This window comes from Ammospiza caudacuta, chromosome 3 (genome assembly GCF_027887145.1).
Source record: "Ammospiza caudacuta isolate bAmmCau1 chromosome 3, bAmmCau1.pri, whole genome shotgun sequence".
Classification (NCBI taxonomy): Eukaryota; Metazoa; Chordata; class Aves; order Passeriformes; family Passerellidae; genus Ammospiza; species Ammospiza caudacuta.
The window spans coordinates 48,656,584-48,682,206 of NC_080595.1; the positions used below are offsets into that span (position 1 = coordinate 48,656,584).

Consider the following 25,623-nt stretch of genomic DNA (forward strand, 5'->3'; position numbering starts at 1 on the left):
AAGGGATGTTTTTTAAGGCTGTTAGTGTAAAAAGAATGGAAGGGCAATAGTGACTCAGAATCATGGATTCCACAAGGTTATTCACCATCCTATAAAAGGTCTCATAGTGTGGTTCCCAAAAGCACAAATGGTTTTAAAACATGTATTCATGTGACCATGATTAATTTCCTGCAGCTTCTCCTGTGTGTCCAGGAGTGCAGCAGTGCAGCCACCACAGCAGTGCAGGTGCTGTTGTGTGAGTCTTTTGGTCTGTGGGGTGATTGATTACCTGTCTGTGCCTGTGACAGTCATGTATGTGCAAAGTTGTACTGCTACAAAGGGGTGGTTGAATCAGGTATAACATATCTTACTCCATATTGGGTTGGTATTTGTGGTAAAATTGATCTTTTTTTGGTTCTATATTTCCACATTTTACTACATAGCTTTTAGGTTGTATGTTTTGAGTGCTTTTTGGCATTTTAATCGTCTTTCTATTAAGAAAACATGGAAAATATATTTCCAAATTTTAGCTTATTATTTTTGATTTTGGTTTATGATAACACTCTTTTCATCAAATTAAACAGCTCAGATCTTAATAATCTGTCATCGCCTGGTCTTCCAGTGTATTGAATTTGAAAGCTGTTTATGTTTTTTTGAATGCTAATTTATTCAGCTCTAATTCTTGTTGTTCCATTCTAAATTGCCTTTTCTTTAGAAATGACTTTTGGGTAATGAGATGACTCCAAATTAATCTTGTATTCCAGCTGCAGAAATATTGCATTATAGATGGGCAGTTTACATTAAGTTTTCACAAGCAGTGTGAATTTGTCAGTTCCGTATACTTTCAATCTGAAATTATCTTTAGTGTTTGCCAGTTCTGAAAACTTTTAGGTATTTTTGTATACCCCACATTCTTGGGGAATAAAATGTGAAGAGTTTTGTGTTAATATAATTGACGCTCCTGAATGGCATAGCTTGTAGTAATTCAATGCATAAGTTATTCTTTGAAAACAAATGTATTTTTGTTCAGCTTGGTTTTATTCAAGGAATAACTATGAATGTATTGTTCAACTTGGAAATTACTCTGAAAATTGGAAATTTTAAACATAAAGAAAGTAAGACTCATGATAAATAATGTGGTTGCTAGCAACTGCCTTGCATTATAATGCCATTCATACATCTGTGCAAAAATCTGTGGGCATTATGGATTGAATTAGTCAGCATTGTGGCTTCCAAGTATTCTTACTTGCAGGGTCTTCAGAAATGGTATTATTGCAATATTACAATAAATTTGGTAAAACTTTAGTGTCAGATATCATCTTGAATGTTGCATCTTTGCCAGAGAAGTCCAGTTGTTAATTTTGTTTTTTTTTAATGTGGAAAATTTAAAAGTTTTCTGCTGGAAATGAAATGGATCATTTTAAAAATCAAAGAATATTTCAGTAGGCAATCATGGTCCAAAAGCTACTTGCTGTGCAGTTTCTGGCATGAAGATAAATGCTGAGTATGTAGTTATGAAATGACCTGTTAAAATAGGAAATGAACTTACAGGTATGTACATGTCCTGGAAGACAAGCTCCAAAATGGAAGGCAATTTCATAGAGCCACCCTTGCTTTCTATCCTTTTCTGTATTTTTCAGTTTCATCTTTTCCCTTTGTCTCCAAAAGAATGGTTTGATTATGATTGCCTCTCAGAAACCCTTAAGTGGAAAATGCTGTAAATGATTTTTACATTTAAGAAACAAACTGCAGACTTGGTTGCATTCTTCTAATGGACAAAGTAACACTAATTAAAAATAATTGTTTTAATCCTCTTGAAAAAAAGAGGATTGGAAAATCCTCCATATTTCACAATAGTGATTGTATTTTTTAGAACCTACCTTTCTTCTGTTCAGCTAGAAGTGAGAATTTAACAAAGTAGGTGCTAGACAGACAAATCAATATAGCCAAAGTAAGGGCAAGCTAATATTGCTGTGATTTTGTGGGTTATGCTGTTCTCAGCTTTTGTGCAACAGGCAAATCTTTATGTTAGATATCTAATTTATGGGATAATAAAATAGAATACTTTTGATAAAAATACTGGTGAAATTTTGACATTTTGTTTGTATTACTGACTTTGTTAGTTGGGTACCTGTGTGTGCTGTTGATAAAGTTTGCAGGTAATTCTGAAATGCTGGTAGGGCAGTGTGTTCACAGCAGTTTTTCTTCTCTTCCATAGTGGGATGAGTAGCAGACATTCAGTGCTCATCTTTGGCACAGTGACAAACATTATCAAATGGCTTGTTCTTTCCTTGTGCCTTTGGAAAAAGTGGTGGTGCTAATGGTAGTTCAGAGCTAAGTTTTCATATCTTATTGTCAATACTGTGCCTGTGACAAACTCCATGACTTTGACTATTTCTTAGTAAAAATTCATGTCATTCAGTCTTCCAAAGAGATTTCTCAATGTGCCTCCCTGCATTTTGGCTGCTATGCAGTTTGTTGACAGTCAAAATATACCTTGTGTCCATCAAGCTGCTCTTTTCTCAATAAACATAAAAGCCAGAAACTCTTGGCAGTTTCTTAAAAATGCTAAAATTATTACCTTTGAAGTGCTTGGTGCTTCACCACCTACCCCTCTTGTTTTTTTTCCTTGACCAAGTAGTTTAAAGTTCAATAAATGCTAACTTGTAAAAGATAAAGAAGAACAACAAATAAACATGGAAGGGAAATAATTGTGTGTTGCTATCATAGCCATTCAGTTAAATTGATCTTCAGCACTGAAATGTAGCTGCCAGAGATGTAAGACAGTATGATTCTTTTTAGATTTATTTTGTAATGAATATGATGTTCCAGTCAAACAGAAGATCAATATTCTATGGTAAAAGAAAGAGTATAAATGCCATAAGAAATTGGCATTTAAAATTAAATATAGGATTCCTATATGAAAGAGTAATGCTGCTTATGGAGCTGTCACATCTATAGACTCATAAAATATTTACTTATCACTGCTTCTTGGAGAGTGTGCTGTGCATAATGTTATGTGAGTTGTTCTGTCAGAGAAGTACGAACTTAAGCTCTTGACAATGTCTTGAAGACAGTCTCTGCTGCTGTCCAGTGCTAGTCATCTGCATTTCAACATAAGGAATACATAAATCTTCAGGAGAAATTGAGGCTTACTCATGCCTTAACAAGATTTATTTATTCTTTCATGAGTGATTAAACTGATTATTGATTAATAGAAACTGTAGTAAAAATACTGGGGGGAAATGGTTGTAGTTTCTTGGTATAAAAGTGAATTTTATCACTTTAATTTTCTTTTACTCAAGATTTATGCTGTTTCTCAAGAGGAAGAATTACTTGGATATGATTTCTGAACTTTCAGAACCCCCAAGTACTGTTGAGTTAGCTTGGATGTCTTTGAACATTTACCTATCCTAGCAGATAAAGAATTCTGTCTGATAGTATTAAAGCAGTGTGGGACAAAGCAATTTCCAGGTTGATGGTCTTCACTGTGGCTGAGTCCCACATTACTCTCTGGTAAAATAAGGAGAATATTAAAAAATCTTCCTCTGCAGACCATCTATCTTGGAAGGATAGAATTTTTAGGAAAAATGGGTGAATGTGAAGACATTTAACAATAGGTGAGTTTGTAGAGGGTAGCATGACACATGTCAAAGCTGCTCTTAGGGGCAGTTCAGCCTCTAAGCTGAACACCTTTCAGCACAAGGAAAAAGGATTTGAGATTCTAGAACATATTTTTTACCAAACAAGTGATGGCTTAAAGTACACAGTGTTCTCTCATCTTTCTTTCTTTCTTTCTCAAAAGGCTCCATTTTATTAAAACATACCAATATATATATAATTTCTCTTTGTCTTTCAGTCTGCACAAGGTGGTGGACATCGAACCCTGCTCTACGGGCATGCAATCTTGCTGCGCCATTCCTACAGCGGCATGGTATGTAACTGTGTTACATCAACTGGGAGCAGCAGTGATTTCTTTTTTGTACAAAAGTTATGTTTGAAAGTGCCCAGAATATCACCATTTACTGATATCTGGAGAATTACTCACATCAGAGGCATTTTACTGTGGTTCCTAGAAACCTTTATGAAGGGTAGGTTCTTAGAAGTACAAAACCAAGCTGGTTGTATCTGGCTAAGTGCCAAAACCAAGTCTGGCTCCCCTAGTTTGTTAGTCCCGTTTGTTAGTCTGAGTTGGTGACTTTTCATTTCTTTCCTCTTGGATTTTCCATATTGCATAAGCTGTGACTGAATCTACAGCTGGCACCTTGCTGTCAATCTGAGCATGTTAGAGACTGAGTGGAAAAGGAGATTTCTTCTTACATGTATTTTGGACAGAAGTCTTAGTTGGAAATTCCCTGATGAATTATACAGGTTCCAAACTCCTATCCTAAAAGTGAGGCTTCATGGAACTGAAATGTGATGCAACTAACTACATTTTTTCCACTCTTAGTATTCCCATCTCAGTGAAAAGATAACCTGGGTAGACTGAGAGGTTATTTTAGAACGCATATTTTTGTCAAGACTCCTTGAGTGCACTTCAGTTTATCGGGCATACATGTTCTTGGTAATAACTAATGGGGATAATCTAAGAATATGTAATCATGTGTTAGTGGTTGATGGCTTTTTATATTATTAGAAGTGAGCAGAGCAAGTAATGTATGCTTTTTTCTTTTGGTAGTACCTATGCTGTCTCTCTACATCTCGATCATCAATGGACAAGCTGGCATTTGATGTAGGATTGCAAGAGGACACAACAGGTAACCACTAGTTTAAAAGACTATCTAATGAAGAATGAGGTCAGTCTAAAAATAAAAGTCTAAGAATTGCTTAGTGAGATTATTTACTTGATTTTTAAAGCTTTGCTTTAGATAGGAGTAGTAAAAATAACAGCTGCAACAATTTAACAGTTCACAGATCTGAGTTCTTTTCTGAATAGCATGGTTTTAGTTATAAAGAAGCCCATCTGAAAACAAGATTTATCATGGGAACAGAATTTGTGATTTCAGTATTTGCACATGTTCTGGGGGGTTAGAGGCACTAACAGTCAGTAAAAGTTGAAGAACGTATTTGAATTTGGATTAATGGATCTTTCAAATATTATTTTAAGCGGTATGTAAATGCTTATTTTCATTGCCCTTAGTTATGGGTTGCTCTATTTATTTGTCCAGATTCTCAGTAAAATATTCTTCAATGTCTTTTCCAGACTCTGTAATGAAGGTGACAGGGAATTGTTTAGCAAAAGCGCCCTGGACCAGGTTGCCTAGAGAGCACAGAGAGTCATCACCTTATTCAACTCTGGAGTCACTGTTCCAGTTACTCTTTTGCTTATGTGTATTATTTAGAGCTGAGTTTCCAACAAGGTGATGCAGGAATGATGCTAGTTATGGAAAACACGTGGACACTTGGTTTAGCCCAGTGAAACCTGGATTGGAACTTTTAAGACTGAAACAAGTGTGACAGTAGCATCAGTAACATTGGGCTCTTTCTTTCTTGTTTCATTCTTTGCTGGTACTCAATGCTGACATTAGGTGAGGCTTGCTGGTGGACCATACATCCTGCTTCCAAGCAACGATCAGAAGGAGAAAAAGTGCGGGTTGGAGATGATCTGATTTTAGTCAGTGTCTCTTCAGAAAGATATTTGGTAAGTTGTATAAAATTATCTGTACAGTGGTTCTTCTACAGGAAAAAAAAAAAAAACAGTTAATGAAAGTTTTACAGTAAAATCTGGCATACATTTCCACCTCCTAAATGTAAAACTTTTGGTTCTTAAACTGTTTTCTTAAATAATATTTTGCAAAACAACATGCTGAAGATCTGGAAAGTGTGATATATGGCTAATCTAATTTTTGTTCATTTCAGTGGTGGAATAGGAGTTAAAAAATTTGCTTAGATGAAAATAAGTGATTACAGAAAAAAGAAATAATTTCCAAATTTCATGATTGAGATGTGTAGAATCCGTGCGAGTGTTCGTAGGTTAACACTATCATATATTTTAAAACTTTGTTCAAAATTTTGGAATACCTAATGTAGGTACATTGGATTTGTGGGCTTAGAAGGTTCATGAAATAATGTACACTGTAATATATAGAGCTGACATGTCAAATGAAATATAATTGAAATACTCAATAATTAAATATAATTGAAATATTTTACAAGTTATTGTGCTAGCTGCTATCACTGGTTTACACAGCTTTCTTCTTCACAAAAGGATCTCCCATTTGTTCTGTAACGAAGCAGGTCAACACTTTAAGATGTATTTCCTTTTTATTCTTGGTGTTGCAAATACCTGAACTCTCTTTATGGCAAAAAGAAGGTGAAAATAAGAAGAAAATAATTTTGCTGAAAGCTTCTGAAAAATCAGCCCCAGTGATTTGGCCCAACAACTTAAAAAAAGATTCTTTATTGAAGATGTGTTTTGAGTTTGTCAAAAATCTGTCTCACATCTAGGAGGGCAATGAAGATGGTGGAAGGGCCTTTAGGGAAGGCATTTGAGGAGCAGCTGAAGTCACTTGGTCTGTTCAGCCTGGGGTAGTCTGAGGGGAAACCTCATTGTAATTACAGCTTCATCAGGAGGGGAAGAGGAGGGGCAGGCACTGATCTCTTCTCTGTGGTGACAGGACCCATGGGAATGGCCTGAAGCTGAGTCAGGGGAGGTTTAGGTGGGGTATTAGAAAAGGGTTCTTTATCAGAGAGCGGTTGGGCACTGGGGCAGGCTCCTCAGGGAAGTGGTCACAGCACTAAGCCTTGACAGAGTTTGGACATCACTTTTGGGTGCAGATGTGATTCTTGGGGATGGTGCTGTGCAGGGCAGGAAGTTGGACTCAATGATCCTTGAGGGTCCCTTCCAACTCTGGGTATTCTATGATTCTGTGAGATGTGCATATAACATTAAAGTCTATTCTCTATTATTCTCATTTTTAAAAATGAGTTTTAATTTTTTTTTAAATATTTAAGAAGAAAGTGAATAGTTTAATAAGATGTCAAGTATAAAATTGAAAATATTCTCCCTTCTATTGGAAACACATAGGAAAATAAGAATACAATTGTTAGAACATAATTGTAACTTCTAATTAGAAGCTCAATAGCTAATTTAATTAGTTTTTTTTTGTAATTAGATATTCTGAAAACTTTCTGGTCATCTTTGCATTTAAAAATTATTTTAAATAATTACTTTTATGATAATTGTAACTACGCATAGTGAAAAACAACTACTTATGGACTGAATTTTTGAGAAATCCAATTAATGGAAAGGTTTTATTCAAAGACATTGGATTTCTTTGAATTGCTGAATTGAGTTGCTGAAGTTGAATTTTGGTACAGATTGTGTCTCTGTGTAGGCACGTCCTGGCCTCTAATTAGTAATATTCAGCTCAGCCTATTATTTGGGGTTTGTGCCTCAGCTGTTGATTCTCAAGGCTGTCACATGTACTTTTATACATCAAGAAGCACAATTCTGTCTGCAGAGACTGATTTTCCTTAAGATGTGAAGTTAATGCATTTACTGTGTGTTCCATGCAAAATATCAATATACTAAAAATAAATAATATTTTCAGTGCAGACAGAAATAACACTGTATTACATTCTTACAGTGTTTTAGAGCTAGATTTTAATGAATAGTTATTAAGCCTATTTCAGTTATATAGCTCTGGTTTGACACTGAGATGAAGCAACGATTCAGCAAATAAATTTTGCTCTAACATGCGCTCACACATTTTTATGATCAGATTTTTTCAAGACTAGATTAAGAGCTGGAAAACTATTTAGCTCCACAATCATAAAAATATTTGTGGCTTTGCTACCTATTGAGTACTTACATTAGCACTGGCAATAAAGCAGTGAAGTTTTTATGAAAATTGAAATGGTCGATAAGAAATAATCAGTGAGTTACCAATATTTTTCATGAAAGCTCTCTCTGTCTTAAACTGTTTGTCTTAATCCATTTGGCTGTTTCCAAAATAACGTCAAAGGATATAAGTTTGAAAATATTCGCAATTCATTGTTTACATGTTGCGTGCAGTATTATGTTGTAGCTGCTATTTTGTACAATTCTTAGAAGAATTTAGCAACTGATATCTTTTACAAAAGTTAGGACTGTAGGGAGATGAAGTTATTTTTGTGGATGTCTCCAATAGTGAAACCAAATAAGCTCTGTTGAATCCAGTTGAGGAGTGCTTTTTCTAAGGGAGTGGAACTCCTCATATGGATTCCTTGACAGAAAATGATGTCCATCAGGATGCTGCGGGTTGGGTTTATGTATGTTGCATACTCTACAATTAACATCTTAGGAAAATGTAAGTTCTCCATCAAATGTTTTATGTAAATATTCTGTTAGGAATAGGACTGGGATGTCACCTTTGTATATTGCAGTGTTCCTCTATGTTTTCAAGTAATTTGCTGATTCTTTCTGAATGAATTCAAATAGGTTAACCATCCTGGGGCAAAGATGTGCATGTAAAAATAACAGATGAAAAGAGTTCATTCACAGGGCATGGCTTTTTCAAAATGTAGTCAGCTCTTAGTTGAATTTGTATAATGCAAGAGGAGAGAAGAACTATGTCAGCTTCCAAAGTTCATCTTCCAGTTGTCTGGCTTTAGCTTAATAAATTTAACATTGACACTTTATGATCTCAGTGTAATCAGTAGATTTTTGTTTAGACCTCATTTGGTTGGCAACACTCTTAAGTATTAGGAAAATATCAGGACTTTGTTGGAGTACCCCTTCTCCTCTTTCCACAAAATAAAATATTTTGAGACAATTGGCTCTATTTTTTCCCCCAAGAGTTTTCTTTCTATTTACACCAACCAAGTACTAAACTGATAGGAAGATCAGTGTTAAAATTATAAGCTAAAGGTCTGGAGAGGTGGATTTTGACTCACAGCAATGTCCCAGGGCAAGTCATTCACTTTCTCTTTCTCTGACAATGGGATTTTGGATCCTTATTATGCTGTGTAGCATTTCTGAGGAGAAGCACTTACGTAAGTGCTTGTGGCATTATATAATGTCTGAGCCGTGCTATTGCCAAATACTTCAGAGGGAGAACTTGGCACTGCTGAACTCTGTTAGCATAGAGCAAAAAGATGTTCTGCTATAAATATTGCCACCATTTAAGCTCAAGCCAGAGTTGCTGTTTCCTTTCTTGAGGCAGTACAGCCTGACAAAGAACAGATGTGATATTTCCAGCATGTTTCCCCAGGTTGTACATATTAGTATCTATCTCAGAACTGAGCTTTGCCTATGCCTCTTGTTAACTCATATCCTGATTGCTTTCAATATTGCCAATTTTCAATAACTTAGAAGTTCAATTAGTTGCAATTTCTTTTAAATTCATGAAGTCTCTAAATAGCTTTTAAACATAATTCAAGACAAATTCCTTAGACATGAAGCTGAAATACAAAATGTGTAAATGAAGAAAAACCTGAAAATTATTATCCATCAGGTTGGTGTTATTCTGGCTGAGAAATCAGGAAAGAGGGAAACCCCCCAGCTTTGAATCTATAGTGCACAGATTTCAGTAAAATATAACAGTTGTGTATACCCTGTGGTTTATATGTAGTTACTGAGTGACTGTCTCAGTGACTGCAATGCTGACCTGCAACTGCATTATGCAGATCTGTGAACAAGCCTTGATATTTATTTGATTGAAATAACTTTTTTTTTGGCTACTGAAAACTAACAAGAAACTATGGGAACTGATGGCAGAGCTCCCTTTCAAAAATAATAGCATCCAAATTAGATAGAATTATTTTATAAGTGGAGTTGATATATGCCATTACTCCTGGAAAGGAGGACACGTTCCTAAACATTGCAGAGGCACCACTTCTGTATCCTTTTGCATCAAATAAATTGTTTATTTTCAGCTCCTAGTTTTATTTCTCTTGTCATCATATGCTTGGAACAACTTCAAAGTATCTGTATTGCTTCTCGGTGCAGTAGTATCAGGAATCAGCATTGTGTGAGGGTTTGTTTTTTGAAACATAAAAAATTATTCTTCCCTTTCACATTTTTTCTGAAAGTATGAAGCTCAGTATTGGACTTTACTCTTTTCTGTGTAAATTCACAATTCCATCATTTCTCTTTGTGGAAAAAATATAGAAGAGGGTTTTGTGAAGAATAATTTTAATCTGCATAAGCAAACCTGAAATTAGTGGAACCAAGGTAGTGTTTATCTGCTCTGTTACACTGATCATAATGCAGTTCCCATGGAGTTTTTATACAATGATTTGAAATGTTATTGTGGAGGCTGGTAGGACTTTCCAATAATTAAGGTTGTCAAGCTGCTCTGCCTTATGGAGTCCTGCTTCTAAGTGCTTATAATCAAGTACATGTGATGTAAAAAGTCACTTACTAGAATTAGTAGCATCTATTACTGTTTTATTTCCTTTTTTTCAATAACCATACTGAGATGATTTTTTTATTTCATCCAGAAGAGATCAGATGTTATTGAGCTCAAAGAGAGGAAAGAAAACAAAGCCATATGATTAAGAAAGTTGTAATTTTCTTGTGTAGTACTTGGTAACTTATACAAAAACCCAAAAAACCAAAATGAACAAACAAACAAACCCCCGCATACGCCCCCACCCAAAACCAAAAAACCCAAGAAAATGAATAAAAAGGCAACACAACAAGTACTCTCCCTGGTTCAACTTAGTAAAGACATGTTCTCCTGAAACACTGGAGCTTGATCATGACCAGGGAAGAATGTTTAAATTTTCTTTGAGTAGGTAGAAGTCTGATGACTTTGTCTATTTTACATAAGCTAGCACCTCCTGTGTGTTAATGAACTGTTTAAACTCCCTCTACAGTGAATAATTACATACATGCCAACCCTGGTGGGAGCAGATATTCCTTGAAGTGGATTGCTCAAGGCAGGAATGAAGCCAGGCACTGTATTGACAGCTGAGAACTCAGTGTTGTGTGTGCTGCTGGTGATCTCCTGTCATTTAAGATATGTGGAGGAAGAAGCTGTGACAAAGTAGAAGGAACAAAAGGCAGGTGATGTATCAGTGACAGGAGTGGGACTGCATTGGGAAGGAGGGAAACTGAGTGGGACTTGATGAGTGGCTGAAAAGATTGTCAACTGAAGGTAGGCAGGTAGATAGGGACTATCCAAATTGTCTGGGACAAGAAGCTGGTGACAAGGGAAGAGTAGGCACCTGCTGGTTGAAGTTGTGCTCAGAATTAAGGATAGAAAAACTGTGGTTTTGGCAGAGGGAATTGAGAGAAGAACCAGTGGAATGAAAATGGAAATGAAGGATGACAAGAGACATCTGCAGAGGAATGAGCTTTCTGGGGAGAACCAAACTGCTGGACAAAGATCCAGAGAGAAGCCAAGAAATGAAAAGAGTATTGCAGGTTTTAGGAGAGAGATTGAGATTCTTGTGAGATTCCGGAAAGAAGTCTAATGTTGGCTGATGTGGTGAGGAAGAGCTTGAGCAAGAAAAAAAAAAGCTAAAAGACCCTGCTTAGACTTTGTAAGACTAAGGAGAACTTCTTGAAGTAGGAGGAGGTCCTAATTCTGGGTGATAATGTGGCCTGTAATCAGGTCAGGAAGCTTATTTGGCTAAATGGGAGACATAGAATTGTAGATTCTATGTTTGGGTTGGAAGGAGCCTGGAAGATCATCTTGTTCCAACCTCCGTCCTGTGGGCAGGTTCACCTTCCACTAGAGCAGGTTGCTTACAGCCCCATTCAACCTGGCCTTGAACATTTCCAGGGATGGGGCACCCTAGCCTCTATGGACAACCTGTGCCTGTGCTTCACCATCCTCACCCGAATTTCTAGTGAGACTGGGGTAAAGATTTGTAAAGGAAAAGAGAGTGGTAGAGGCCTGGACCAATTATGCTAGATGATAGCTACCACCAGCAACTGTCCAGGAAACCCATTGTATTAAGGCACAGCTCTTACATGGCGTATGCAGACAATTCCTGTCATTATTTTTATAGTAGTATAAGAACAAAATGTCTGAAAAAGGGTTTTCAAGTTACCCATGTGAACCCCAGGTAGACAAGTGGGATAGTGGAATTTGTTTTGACCTTTTTCTTCAGTTTAGGAAAACTACATATAAATGATAACACAAAAATAATTTTCTTAAATTTAAAAAAGTCACAGGCATTCAAAAATGCAGAAGTTTTGGTACTGGTATATTTTTAGGACATATCCTAAGTATGCAGTCACGCTGGCTTTTTATGGAATGCTATTTTAGTGATGATAAAAGTTCAATGGATGTGTCAGGATTGTGTAGCAGGAGAGCTGTGGTATGAAGCAACTTTGAAAATGAAATTTCAAGCTGGGAATTGCATTTGGAGTATTGGTACAATTATTCTCCCGAAGAATTAGATTCTGTACCAGGCTCTGCTGTGGAATTTGCTGAGTAGATGATCTTGTATACTAGGCTTACTTTCAAGTGGTCACTACTCATCCCTTACTGGGAATATTCCATACTGGAGTTGTGTCTCTTGCGTCTCCTCTTTCTATTAGAGGTTTAAACCTCAGAGTTGCTCAGTATTGATTCCTGCAGCTGAGGTGAGTGTTAGATGTGGCTTGACCAATAAACTACATACAGTGCAGTCACCTCAACCTTGGCATCCTATATTAATGAAAATTTCTTAGTTTATCTGTACCTCCCTTCCCCAATGGAAAATGGGCTACAATACTACTTTTTTGGGGTTTTGAGAAAATGAAATCATTAATATTTGTTGTGTTTTGAGAAATGCTGTAATTGGTGCAAGAGAGAAGCCTATGTGGAAATTAATAATTCTCTTTTCAAAGCTTTTTAGAATTGACTATATTGAATAAAGCATGAGGCTGCAAATTGAAGATTGAGGGGAAAACAAAGCACTGAGCAGCTGTTGACAAAGTGAGCTCCATTATCCTGTATATACAATGAGGCAACACATGTGCAAAAAATATCATATATCATGCCATTGGAGACTGTAAAGGGGTCTGTTGACTAGAAGCCATTCTTTTTCCATAGGGTACTTTGACATTTCCTAACGTTTAATGTTTGCTTCTGTAAAATTAATGCTTTGTTAATGAAAGCTCTTGTGACTAATCATGCAAAATGATTGTTGTTTGGAAGCACAGTAGCTGATGTGCTTCAGGCTTTTCATGATCCAGTGCAGAAGGAAAGCTATTATGAATAGGGGGAATGCAAACTACCTCCTTCCACCCTCCATGGATACCTTATGCTTTTCCTGCCATGCATCTGCACTTACCAATGCTCAACTATGAGGTAGCAGAGTAGATGGTTTTCATTGTAATGGTAATTTTCCAAGTATCTGTGGGTTTTAGCTTCTACTCTCCCTTTACTGATGGTAAATTTATGATGGGTGAAGGAGTTGGAATAGTTTAGGGCATTGCTGTAATTTTCTGTCTTTATCAATGAAAAAATTCCCTCTACTTTTGGGTTTGCGGGCCAGGTGTTTAAGCACTGTGGAGAAAAGTAAAGAAACCAGGATTGTTTTAGTACTTTAAACCCTTTGGAAATTTCTTGAACTTTGCCTACTTTGAATCAAAATTTAGATACTAATTTTTTGTTCAGCATTGTAAGTTTACCCATTTTTATTCAAACTTTTTCAAAGCGTTCATAGATGTGTCAATGAATATAAAGATATTGCCAATATAAAACATAAGCACCAACCCCTAATTCTATAAAAATTTCACACAGATGCACGTATTACTTTTAGTTCAGTCCAATATCTTTCTTTCTTGTGAATAAATACTTGTATTTGTTTTGACTATGTCTATATAATTCTCTGTTTCAGAATAATTTTTAAATGATGCAGGTAGTAAATTTTAATAGAAATGACATGTCTTAAGTAGGAAGTTAAAAAGTGTTTTTGTTTCTAGAGATTATATTTAGTTAAAACTCTGAATTTTTACTGAAGTTTGCTAATTCATCAGGGTTTTCATGCAAATTTTTTTCCCTTCCTAATTAAAAAAAGAAAAAAATTAAAAAATGTAAAGGAGTATAAGTTTGTTTTGTTTTGTTACTTTTTTGTTTTTCTTTAGTTACAGATATGAGTACATTCTTGTGCACCTATTGTGGGAATGGTGTCTGTCCAAGACTTGAAACATCTCAGAGGTTCTTGGGTCAATTGAGGATAGGTGCCTAAATAGTTTGAAACTGCTTTTCTGTTAGGATCAGTGTAGTAATTTTAAGTCAGGAATCAAGGGCTGTCAATGTCTGTGTAGAGGAAAGGAAATAGCTTCCGTCTATCTCTGCACCAGCTGGTACTAAGAAATCTGAAGGAATATGGTTGATGCTGTGGTTGTGCAGTACTTAAGCATTCTGAGAAATGCAATGCTTTATACATAGTTTTCAAAATCTACCAGTAAATAATGTTTTGGGGTTTTTTAGATATTCTTGCTATTTCAAATGGCCTGAGATTGAAGGCAGAGTTATTAAACTGCAGATAATTATTGCTAGATGAACTGTCAATATTGGTACACCTTAGCCAAGAGGAAGCTTGAAGCAAAAGTTTTCCATTCTTTATATCTTTTTCTTTTCAGACGTGCATGTTTTGCAGAAGAGAAACTTTCATGCAGACTGAAATTTAAAAGCTCTAGTTAATCAGAGCTCTTGTAAATGCAGCTATGCTGCAGCAATCATTGCTAGAGGGTTCTTGTGGAAATCACCATCTGATTCCCAAGCTCTTCAGTGAGCTTAAAAACACTGTGTTCTTTTTGAAGACCTAGGGACAGAGTTATGATTATGTTACATTGCTGCAGATCAGTATAGAGTTTACAATATGTCATTAAAATCAGTTGGGAAACTTACAGTATTCTGAGAGATGAGTCTTGGAGTTTATCCTTGAATTAAACTGCCTGTGGCCTGTAGTGTTAATCCATATTCATAAAATACCATGATTTAAATCTGAAAAGTGATGAAAACCCTATTGCGGGTTAAATGCTGGTTTAGGAGATCAGTCTATCAGCAGGGAAGACACATCTACCTCTTTGCTTGAATTTGGACCAGTGCAGAAAATATATTATTTGGTTGAGACAACCTGCCTGTAGTGGGGAAGACCCATATGAAGATTAGACTGGACAGCAGGATTCCTAAACCAAACATATTTCTGCTTTTCAAATGTTGCTGCATACCCAAAGACATGCTATGCATGTGGTCCTCATCAATTATGACAACCTTCTACTTCTGCCAGATGCACTGATATACGAGTTACAAAATATCTATGTAGCACGTGTGGAGGCTGTTCAGCACCAATCTGAGTGTTACGTCCACATCCTGGACATCATGTTACTTGTTTCATTTTGATAGCTTTATTGTGCTGAAAGTATGAAACCAACCAGGTAAACTCCACTAAGTTAATGACAGAGAGCAGATTGCTTTAAAACAACATTGAGATAGTTAGAGTATAGCAGTAAAAGCTTAGGCAATGCCAGGATAAATACTGGCCTCTCTAATCTTTCCGGATTTTTTTCAATGGATTTGACGTAACTGAATTTTTGGACATCCCTTAACAATGTATTTTCTCTACATGGCAAAAGCTTCCTTTTGATGTTTTCAATGAATGGTTCCAGGGAGTGAACACCATAGTTTGTGGAATTGTAAATGGTAGGAACCCTGCTGTCAATTGTAAATTTACAAGGATGCTGCAAGGAATCTAGGGAAGTGAGGATAAGAAGGGAATTGCAGAATATACTCTGCTTTGGAAGTCATATGTTGTATCATTTGAACTATATTTTTTTAAAGTTATAATTCACTGGTGACTCACCTTTTGAGACATCTGGATTAGAGTTGGAACTGGAATCCAATAAATGGATAAAAAGTACTAATACTCTGAAGAGAGATGTCAGCAATGTATTTTTTGTTCGGTGCCCTCTCTATAAAAATTTACCACTCATTCAATTGATACTACTGTGTATGAAAATAAGTTAATTTGCATGTACAGAGGACACAGTTAGAAGAAGTGCTCTGTGGATGGTCTAGATGACAGAGGAGTTCTCCTTCTCTTTTGTCTATCCTGAATGAAGTTAAATTAACATTCCCGCTTTTGTTGAATTGCTTGTTGCCGCTAACTGGATCTATGTGGTGATCTTAGAAGAATCCTAACCAAATGAAGACGCACAGAGCAAAAATAGAACAGGAGCTGTGCTGCAGATCCTAATCTCCCATCATGGCCTGCCATTCACTAAGTTACATAACTGCAGTAAGTGAAGAATAAAAGGCAAAGAACATGTTTGTTCATTAATTTTCTCCATGATGTGCTGAGTGGCACTGGTGCAGTGTAAGCATGGCTTTTGTGAGGAGTCTTACTTTGTAGGTCATTAACTGTTATGGGACCCTTCTAAATGAGCTGATGTGCTATTTCCTGTACTTCTCTTTACAGCCAGAAGGTGCGCAGTCAGGAAGACAGAACTTTGCACATGTCATGAGAATCTACCCTCTTCTGACTTCCACTGACATTTTTGTCTTTTGTGTCATTAGTTTACCCAGAATTTGTTAATGTTGGTCCCAACATTTGGAAACAGAGACCAATATTACTCTATAAACAGAGTTACTTTCCAGTAGTATAAAATAAAATTCTGATAAAAGCATCTAAATGTTACTGCACTTGAAAAATTAATACCTGGTAAGAGAAACAATATGCTTCAAACCAGCTGCTTATTCACAGAATGCTTGGTTCCATAATCTTCTATAAGCCAATGTTGTTTGGCACTGACAATAGAAGTGGCTGATGGTGTGGGAGGGACAAACATGGGTGCAGACAAGATGCTTTGAGATAAGAATTTTTGAGACCATGTCACTGAACTAAGAGGAATTCACACACAGAGAATTTCTGAGAAAAGACAGCAGCTGTTGCTCTTATGGCAAAGATCTGCCATGTTGGCAGAATGTAGGGAGTAACACAGCCAAAGAGCATCCACTGAATGCATAGGTAGGAGGTGAGCCTTACAAGCCTTACTTGTTTCAGTTTTGCTCGCATCTTGAGAACTTTGTTCAAGAATATATTTTGTGAACTGTCTTAAGTGACTTACAAAATCAGTCGTTTGTTTATGTAATTTCTTTGACCTAATGGGAGTTTTAAGAAGCCAGTGGCCTGCAAGAAAAATTCATGTGGTGAGTTACACTTGAAATGCAGATTAGGGTGATATCCCAATATTCAAACCTCATGGAAATTCCCATTGTATGTAGAAGGAAAAACACTAGAGTAAAAACTCCACAGCATTTAACAATTAGTTCTTCAGAGTGTTCACTAAGTCTACAATGCCCAGCAGCTGACTGTTCTGTACTTTTCCTGTAGTTTTTTGAGGCAAATATGCTTTACTATTCTAGCTTTACTTCTAATGTCCCTTGAGGAGTACCCAGGTCGAACTTTGTATTTACTTGTACAGTCAATGAGAACAATTAATGTTTGAAAGAAGCAAGAGAATGTTTGGTATTATTTTTGTATACTGTAATGAGATTTTCAACTAACCTCAAATAAAAGCCTCCCTCTTTCCTGGTTCTAGCATCTCTCTTATGGCAATGGTAGCTTACATGTTGATGCAGCCTTCCAGCAGACGCTCTGGAGTGTAGCACCAATCAGTTCAGGAAGTGAAGTTGCCCAAGGTAAGATTGACTCAACTTTATTATTGTAAGACTGATAATAAATGAAATAGTTAAAAAATCAAATTATTATGCCAAGTGTGGGAGTGGTTTTGTCCTATGTAAACATTGAATACAATAATTAAATAAATAAATAAATATTCCCTGAATATTGCTCTGAAAACAGAGGGAAGGTTTGACTGAAAGTAACACTGATAGTTTTCTATGTATTTTTGCTGAATTCTAAACAGTTCATTCAAATCTTGTTTTGCTAAAGATATGATAACATTCATAATATGTTTTTTGAAATGGCTTTTGGTCCTGGTTTAATATATTATCTCAAATTATTCTGATGTATGCTGTCATGGCTACATGGCTACATGTCATGTTTCTGAGACTGAGTAAAAAATGGGCAAGAGGCTTGGAAGCAGGATGTGAAATCCTAAGACTGAATATAGGAAATAGTTTTATGGGTAACATATGGTTGGAAGAAAAACAAGAGGAGGGTAAAGACAGAAAGAGAACAGCTTTCCAGAACTATTTATTTTATTTAGGAATTAGGAAGGAGTTTTAATGTAATTTCTTACATTGAAAGGACAAGGATCCCTGAATTTATGCCATACTGGTTCCACAGAGAACAACGTTTTTCTGAAAAGTCTGTCACAATGTAAAGCTTAATGATTTCTGCTTTCCTGCAGACCAACTGTTTTGAGTGGGTGTTGTAAAAGAATCTAAAGAAGGTTCAAGCTGCAGGTCATTTGTTTTGTGTGATTTTTGTATACTTTTTTTAAAGAGGCAATACTCTGAAATTTCACATCAATTCTTTTTATCTGGCATATTTTAAAACTCAGTCATGGAATGTTCTTGCAACTTTGCTAATTAAGATATTAGGGAGACCATTACCATCATCTCTTTCTTATATAGCCATTTGGTTTTTGCATATGAGAATTACTCTGCACATACAGATTTTCTGACATGGTTTATAGCACAAACCATTATTAAAAAATAATAGTGCATTGCTTGGCAGTATCCTAAACTTTATGGAGAAAACCTTTCTGTTAATGAGGAGAGAAGACCTTTTCCTTTTGCTCCTTCCTGATAATTCCATTCTCCTTGTCCTCCCACTGCTGGCAGCACTGGTGTGTCATTCTTGCTAATAATCCCAGCAAGGTTCATGTGCTGAGACCCAGATTTCTGCTCTGCCACATCTCTGCCTGGTGAACCTCACTACTGAGACCTGCCTGTCTCTTAGAGGAGCAGAAATCCACAATGCCACAGTGGCATATTGTGTGCTCATACACCCAGGAAATAATGTGAAAATGATGTAATACGATTTTTGTAGCTGTGTATTTATCTGTGTATGTGCCTGCTCTTTGTTGCTATTTTTTCCATTTTCACTTTGCTTAGATACAGACATTGTCTTTAAGCTAAGCATGTTTTCTAGAGAAGTTCAGCTGGCCAGTGTCAGAAAGGATGAGAGCTAAGGCCTTATTCTTGAAAAAGTGGCAACTGTTTCTGTAATCCAAATAGTCTTGTGGTGAAGGGAGAGTGAATCTCACACTAAGGTCTTATCTCTATGTCCTCTGTAAAACAGTATCAAAGCCAGAGAAAATTACCTTAAAAAGAAAGAAAAAGGAAATAAACCTATTTTTGTTAGTATCTGTAAAATGCTTTGTCATATTCATAACTAAAATATGAGTGTATAGGAATAACTGCTCTGCAATATCCTCTCTTAATCAAAAATTCCCATTAAAATAGATTAATAAATTAAACTATTCAGTTAAATGAAATTATTTTGAAGTGAAAATAATGGATAATTAGTCTGTAAGATGAACTAGGATATTTGAGGTAGTTCAAAGAAAATAATTTGTTTTTACATGCATTTCTGTAAAATTGGCTTATGCAGAAGTCAATTTATTTTTTCAATCAAAACAGAGCTTTAGAGTTAAATCAAGTCATTCTGCTAATTCTGTATGATGAAGTAGATGGGGGTCACTTTAAAGACAAAACCTAAATTATAGAATTATATTGACACAGATCCATGTAAAAAGCAATGTATGTAACAACAGTTCCCTGAGAATACCCTGCTGTGTCAAAATCATTAATTTAAAAAATCAATGCTAAAATTTGCCACATAAATTCCAATTTTATACTGATCTCAAAGGTTTAAAAATTATATCCTCAAATATTACCTGATATACTCAGGTAAAAGATGTAATGTAGTTTCAGAATAAATTCTTGAGAGGTGTTCAGTGTGACTGAAGGGTCTTCAACACCATTTCCCTGTAAAGACCTGTCTTACTTCACAGCATTACTTATTAGTGTAGACATTGCTTCAAAATATAATTCCAGGTATAACTTTATAAAAATCTTGTTGCTGTAACACTAAGAATTTAGGTTATGGCATCCCCCTGAAATGTAGAATTTGATATTGTTTTTAGCAAGAAGAGAAGGAAACAAAGGCATTTTTACATTTAGCTTGTCAGACTAAAAATACCATGGAATTCTGCTTAAAATCTACTAAGTTTTAGGATTCTTCAGTTGCTGATTATAATACAATAATTGTAGGTTAATATAAAATTATATTTCTTTTTATGTCACATCTCTAATGCAAAAAGACTGATGAAAAAAAGATCTATTTTGTCAACATCTTTGCTGATTCAAATTATGGCCTTGTTTTCAGCTTCTGGCTGCTAAGTCAAATACTGTGATGATGCTGTGTGTATGGTCTGTGCCTTACTTTGTGAGCACACACACCTGTAGACTGTAAAGCAGAGTGCTTGACTGTGAACCTGCACATGCAGTGGAACTATTTGCAATACAGGAGTTTACCTTTGGCGTCCAAATAAATCATGAATGTTGGTTTTGAACTTTCTTTAAAGTAGAGTTTGGAGTGGATCTTTCCAGAAATTTTTCTCACAGAGAACTTCCAATGCTCCAAAAAAGTGCTTTAAAAATAATAAACTAACTAAATAAGTCTCCGTTTTTGTATTTTAACTAGAATTCTTACCTTAAATAAAATGAAAAGTGAGTGGGTAAGATGCAAGAGTTTCCCACTTTTTCTGTTGCAGTCTGGGAGAGGAGTACTTGGTTCCTTGTTTTGGTTGGCTCAGTCTTTTTCTGAGTTGTGGTAACTTTGTAGGATCCCCTGCTTGTGGCTTCTCTTTATCCTGATGCATCCTTCCAAAGCTACTGACTTGGAGCTTTTCTCACTTGGCAATGTTCAACTGCCTCCACAGACTATGAGATATCTTCCCCTTTTGACTCTTTTTTTTTTAAGTAATATAAAATTTCAAACAGAAAAAACTGAAATTAACCTGATAATACTTACTACAGATTGAACTATAGTTGTACATGTTGCTGTGTTTAGAGAAATGAACTCGATTTTCTCCCTTTATTCAAGGATACCTGATAGGAGGGGATGTTCTGAGGTTATTGCATGGTCATATGGATGAATGTTTGACAGTGCCTTCGGGTGAACATGGAGAAGAACAAAGAAGGTAGGTTTCCAGCTTATAACAGAATCATAGTAATGAATCTTGCTGAATTAAGTGTCAGTCATAGTACAGATGCTTGAGAGATGTTGTGATGATATTTATTACTCATAAGATAAATTGTTGAGATAAACTTTGTATATGAGCCTTTTGTATTTTTTTTTCTGTATTGTTCAAGTCTGACTTCACTTACCAGTTGTAAAAGGAATAGTGATTTTTTGATAATTTATTGTCCTTTTTCTTGATTTAAAAGCACTGTGAATAAAATATGTTGGGTTTTTCATTACTGTTTTTCTGTAATTACAAAAAATTCCCCAGGACAGGGTATGTAAGAATACTGCCCAATCTTTCAGAGCAACTCATCTGGGATTAATCTCAGCTCTACCTGTCATGGCAGTCTGGAACTTAATTTATGGTTATTTTCTTGACTCAAGGAATCCTGGAGTGGAAGTAGTGATGACAACCTGGTCTGTGTCTATCTATGTTAACTAAAAAAGCTAAATAGTGAGAAGACTGACACAGTGAGTGGCATGTCTCAGTGGAGTGATTGCACTAGTCCTCTTTATTTGCTCTAATAACATATGCCCTAAGCTTCTTTCCAGTAGGGCAGTGTCGTATAATTTATTTGTACCTTCAGGCTAAATGTTGCTAAATGTTACTAAATGGTATTTTAGAATAGTTTACTTAATGCAGCATATTAGTTAGATTCATTTCCATTACAAAGGAAGTGCTATTCATTAACTTACTCATCAAAATGAGTTTTCTTGGTTTGCAAATAGAAATGTGTTTTTTATTTTATTTATTCTCATTTTTAAAGATAAGGACAAGACTCTGGAAGCTCTCATCACAAAATTCTCCTATGAATTTTTAAATGTTAATGAGAAAAGAAGTTTTCTCAGCGTTTTCTTATACAGCTGGTGACCAACACTTCATGGATATTTCTTACTTCAGACAAGGGAATAGTTTTTGAATGCATAAGATCGTTTGTAATGCTGGTACTTAAAATGTGATCTGTTCAGGTTTTAATTTTAGTTACCATGTGATAGTCATTACCCCTTGATCACTGCTATTATTATCCTTAGCCTGAAACTGAGAAAAACTTAAGGTGATAAGTAAATAGGATGCTATAGTGTTTGCTCTTACATCAGACTAAATCCTGCAAAATTCCTTTAAGAAATGTAGTTGCAGTGTAGCTTCAGATTTATGGGGTGATCAAACACTTCAGTAATGAACTTCAGTGCTTAAGAACGCACTAAAAATCTGTCTCTTTTCAGCAAGTCTAACATCATATGTAAAACACAATAATGGAGTGTGAAGTTGCAAATTAAGAAAAGTTTATTTGTTCTACTTGTGCATTCACATGATACATTTTTCTGTCCTATAACATGGGAAGAATAGGGTTAATTTCTTAATCTGCAGAGCAGTGCCTGTAAACAAATTAGAAAATTGTATTTCTTTCTGTGGTGTCTGCAGTGTTCTGTATTTCTTTATGCTTTTCCCATATCTGTCTAAAACCCCAAAAGAAGCAGAGCTAGTGGGCGACAAATAGGATATATTTCTTTGTCTTTATTTTTCCTCAAAGCAATCCTGAGAAACATTGCTTCCATGTCCTTCTTAAAAACAGATTTGATCTTCTGAAATGCACTGCTTTTCAGGAACTTTCCTGGATAAACAAGCAAAATAAAAAATAAGTTTGTTTGTTTTCCATAGTCTCATTTCTGCAATTTTTCTATTTTTCTGAAGTATTTAAAAGTATTTTTTACTAATAAACCTAGAGTATAATCTATGTTTACTTTTAATTGTATGGAGTTAGTTACAATCACTCTGTGACCCATGTTTTCTCCTCTTGAATTATTAGTAATTTTAGCTATTGCTTAAAATATCTGTAGTTCTATCTCTAATTAATACTGTTGCCTCTTCAAAAGAAATTGTGGCTCCTTTCTGTTTTCATTATGTATGCATGCATCATTTTGATGGTTGTGATTCAACACCTGGCAGAATTATGTGTAAATATATGTCTAATTTTGGCAGGTAGGAAATTTTAAGACAAATTATTTTTCTTAAATTTGAGCTTCAGTTCTGTAACATTTGCACATGAGGCATACAGTGATGTGTGATATGTTTGAAGTACAATAATTCCATATTATCCTGTCATTGCCTCTTGAAGCAGTCTGATTGAAGACAGATTGTGATTTTGTTTGGTTTGTTTTGCTCCAGCATACACCTGAAGAGCAGGTCTGCTCTGCAGAATGGCAGCATAAAGGAGCACTGGAAGTACCATCCCTTTATGACTCACTAATTCCTTTATCTCATTTTTATTTTTCTGCAGAGGCTTCCTCTTTATACTTTTTCAAACAGATAAAAGATCAGACAATCCTAAAATAACGGTTTTATTCTATAATGTCACCTGGTATCTATTTCACAGAATAAATAAATAGTTTAGACATGAATTATCCTCCTAGGCAGTGTCAAAAAATAACTACAGTTTTACTCTATTCTTAGAACATTGATACAATTGCAAAAGTTTTAAGTGTAAAAGTGCTTCAAAGAGTACCAGGAGTGCAAATTAAAGTACACATTTTGAAGATGTTTATGTTCTTGTACATATGAGAGTTGATACTCTTACTTAGCACAGTGGAGACCTATGAAGCAGTGACAGTGCAGATAATGTCTTTGTGATTACAGTACCTAACAAAGCTTCCTCTGACACAAGGTCATCCAAATCTACACTGGAAGAGGCCTACTATAGTGGCAGGAGTCACATAAAAAGCTTATAAAATAATTTTCTGCATCTCAGTTTTTTTTCTGAGTCTGTGCTGTGTTTCCTTGCTTAATTGTTGAGCTTGTGTGTCCCTCCTTGTGGGCCTTAGATTGTGATACTGTGATGCCCAGAAGGTGGGGTGGACTCATTGTCTTGTGGAAGAGGGACTTCACTGTTGAGTCAGAAACTTAACTTTTCCTTAGGAAGCAGGTTCAAGTAGAAGCTCTGTGAAGTTGCCAGATTAAGTTTGCTCTGTAATCAAAAAAACATTCTAATTGGAAGCAGTACAAATGGAGAAGTTTGTCATAATATGATGGTTTACTTGATATTACAGTAGAGGAATACAGTGGTATTGTTTTTAAAATGTCACAGGCAGGGTGAAACACACCTGATGGTCTTCACTCACTGATGCAGCCAAAGAAGAAAAAAAGGAACAGACAAAAGATCATGTACATGCATTTTCCCTGAATTAAATACAATTTGCTGCTTATTCTGGTTAGGTATGTTGCTGTTTTAAGGCAGCTGGTTTAAGCCTTATGCATAGAATCCTTAAAATGTGTTTTAATTCTTCAAAATGTCTTAGTTATGTCTAGCAAGCTAGACCAAATTTTGCAGAGTATCTCTTTAAGTGAAATTTCAGAAGCATTTCCAGGTAGATTGAAAAATACATATGGTTATAGACAGACAAGGTCTAGTATCATCAGTTTGGTGTTCTTATGGTGGTTACTTTGATTTCCATCTATCTTCAAAGCCAGGGGAAACTTCTGCAGCAGCAAAGTAGCTGGGAATCCATATCTATTTTGACTCCTTTTTCTTTAGTCTCTGTCTGCGTGGCTTGTGATGTAGATCTCCGCATAGGAGCTGATATAAGCAGTTTGTCAATAGGAATGAGGCAAACCCACCATGATTTCCTTGATTTATGTATGGTTTTTAAATTTAAAGAAAGGGTTGCATAGTCTTCTTTTTCCACCTTTTCCCTCCAGTTTCATATAGGAGAAATTTGTTAATAATTTTTAATACTTTTTTTTTTGGTTGGACAGTTATATATGATTATCCAGCATATTTAAACCACTTTTTGTATTACAGGTACTTTGAAATGGTCTTTACTTTCTTTTGACATCTTTTCCTGTTGAAATTGTGACTGGTTTTTTTTTTCTTTTTTAAACCTGTTATTTGGTAATTATAATACTGAGTCTTCATTTTGAATTTATAATATCAAAGGAATGAATACATTATTTTAATTATGATGAGAATTGATCTTTAGAGCATGTATATATTAAAGTGTTTCTGTGAAGTTTCTTTCTATTCATTCAATCTCTGAAAAAAAAATTAAAAATATTCATAATAAGTTCATCATAATTTAATCAGTTGTCAGGTTTCCCCCCCTTCCCCCCTTTCTTTTTGCAGTTCAATTAATTGGAATTGTTTTACATTGTTGACATGGTTGTATTATGTATGTTATTTTTAGTTTCCTGTAGAAATGTAAGCTGGTTATAAATACAGACATGACTGTAAAGTTTTGGATTGCTTTCTTGTGTTGGGGTGATATGTTTTGTAGTTGGGTTGGGGGTTTTTTGTTCTTTGTTTGTTTCTTTTGGTGGTTGATTGATTGGTTGGTTGGTTTTCTGTGGTTTTTTTTTTTTTTTCATAGATATCCCCAAAAAAGTTAAGGGCAGGTAGAAGTAGAACTATGTAATCAAAATTATGTGGTGGGTTTTTATTTTTTGTTTGGGTTGTGGGGCACCATCTTTCATATTCTTTTAGAACTTAAATACTCCACAGAAGTAGGGCTCTGATAGTCATAGGTCCCAGTCTAGAAAGGAATTGAATGTTTCCACTG

The 25,623-nt window shown here is 35.5% G+C and overlaps 1 protein-coding gene across 1 annotated transcript in view; it reads left to right on the forward strand.

The window, feature by feature from the left end:
* RYR2 (ryanodine receptor 2) overlaps window positions 1–25,623 on the forward strand; it is a 380,761-nt gene that overhangs the window by 149,112 nt on the left and 206,026 nt on the right. The window contains exons 5-9 of the mRNA XM_058801183.1: window positions 3,839–3,913; window positions 4,658–4,736; window positions 5,508–5,620; window positions 17,453–17,552; window positions 20,932–21,028. Coding sequence (XP_058657166.1) covers window positions 3,839–3,913; window positions 4,658–4,736; window positions 5,508–5,620; window positions 17,453–17,552; window positions 20,932–21,028 — 464 coding nt within the window. The remainder of the gene's footprint in view (window positions 1–3,838; window positions 3,914–4,657; window positions 4,737–5,507; window positions 5,621–17,452; window positions 17,553–20,931; window positions 21,029–25,623) is intronic.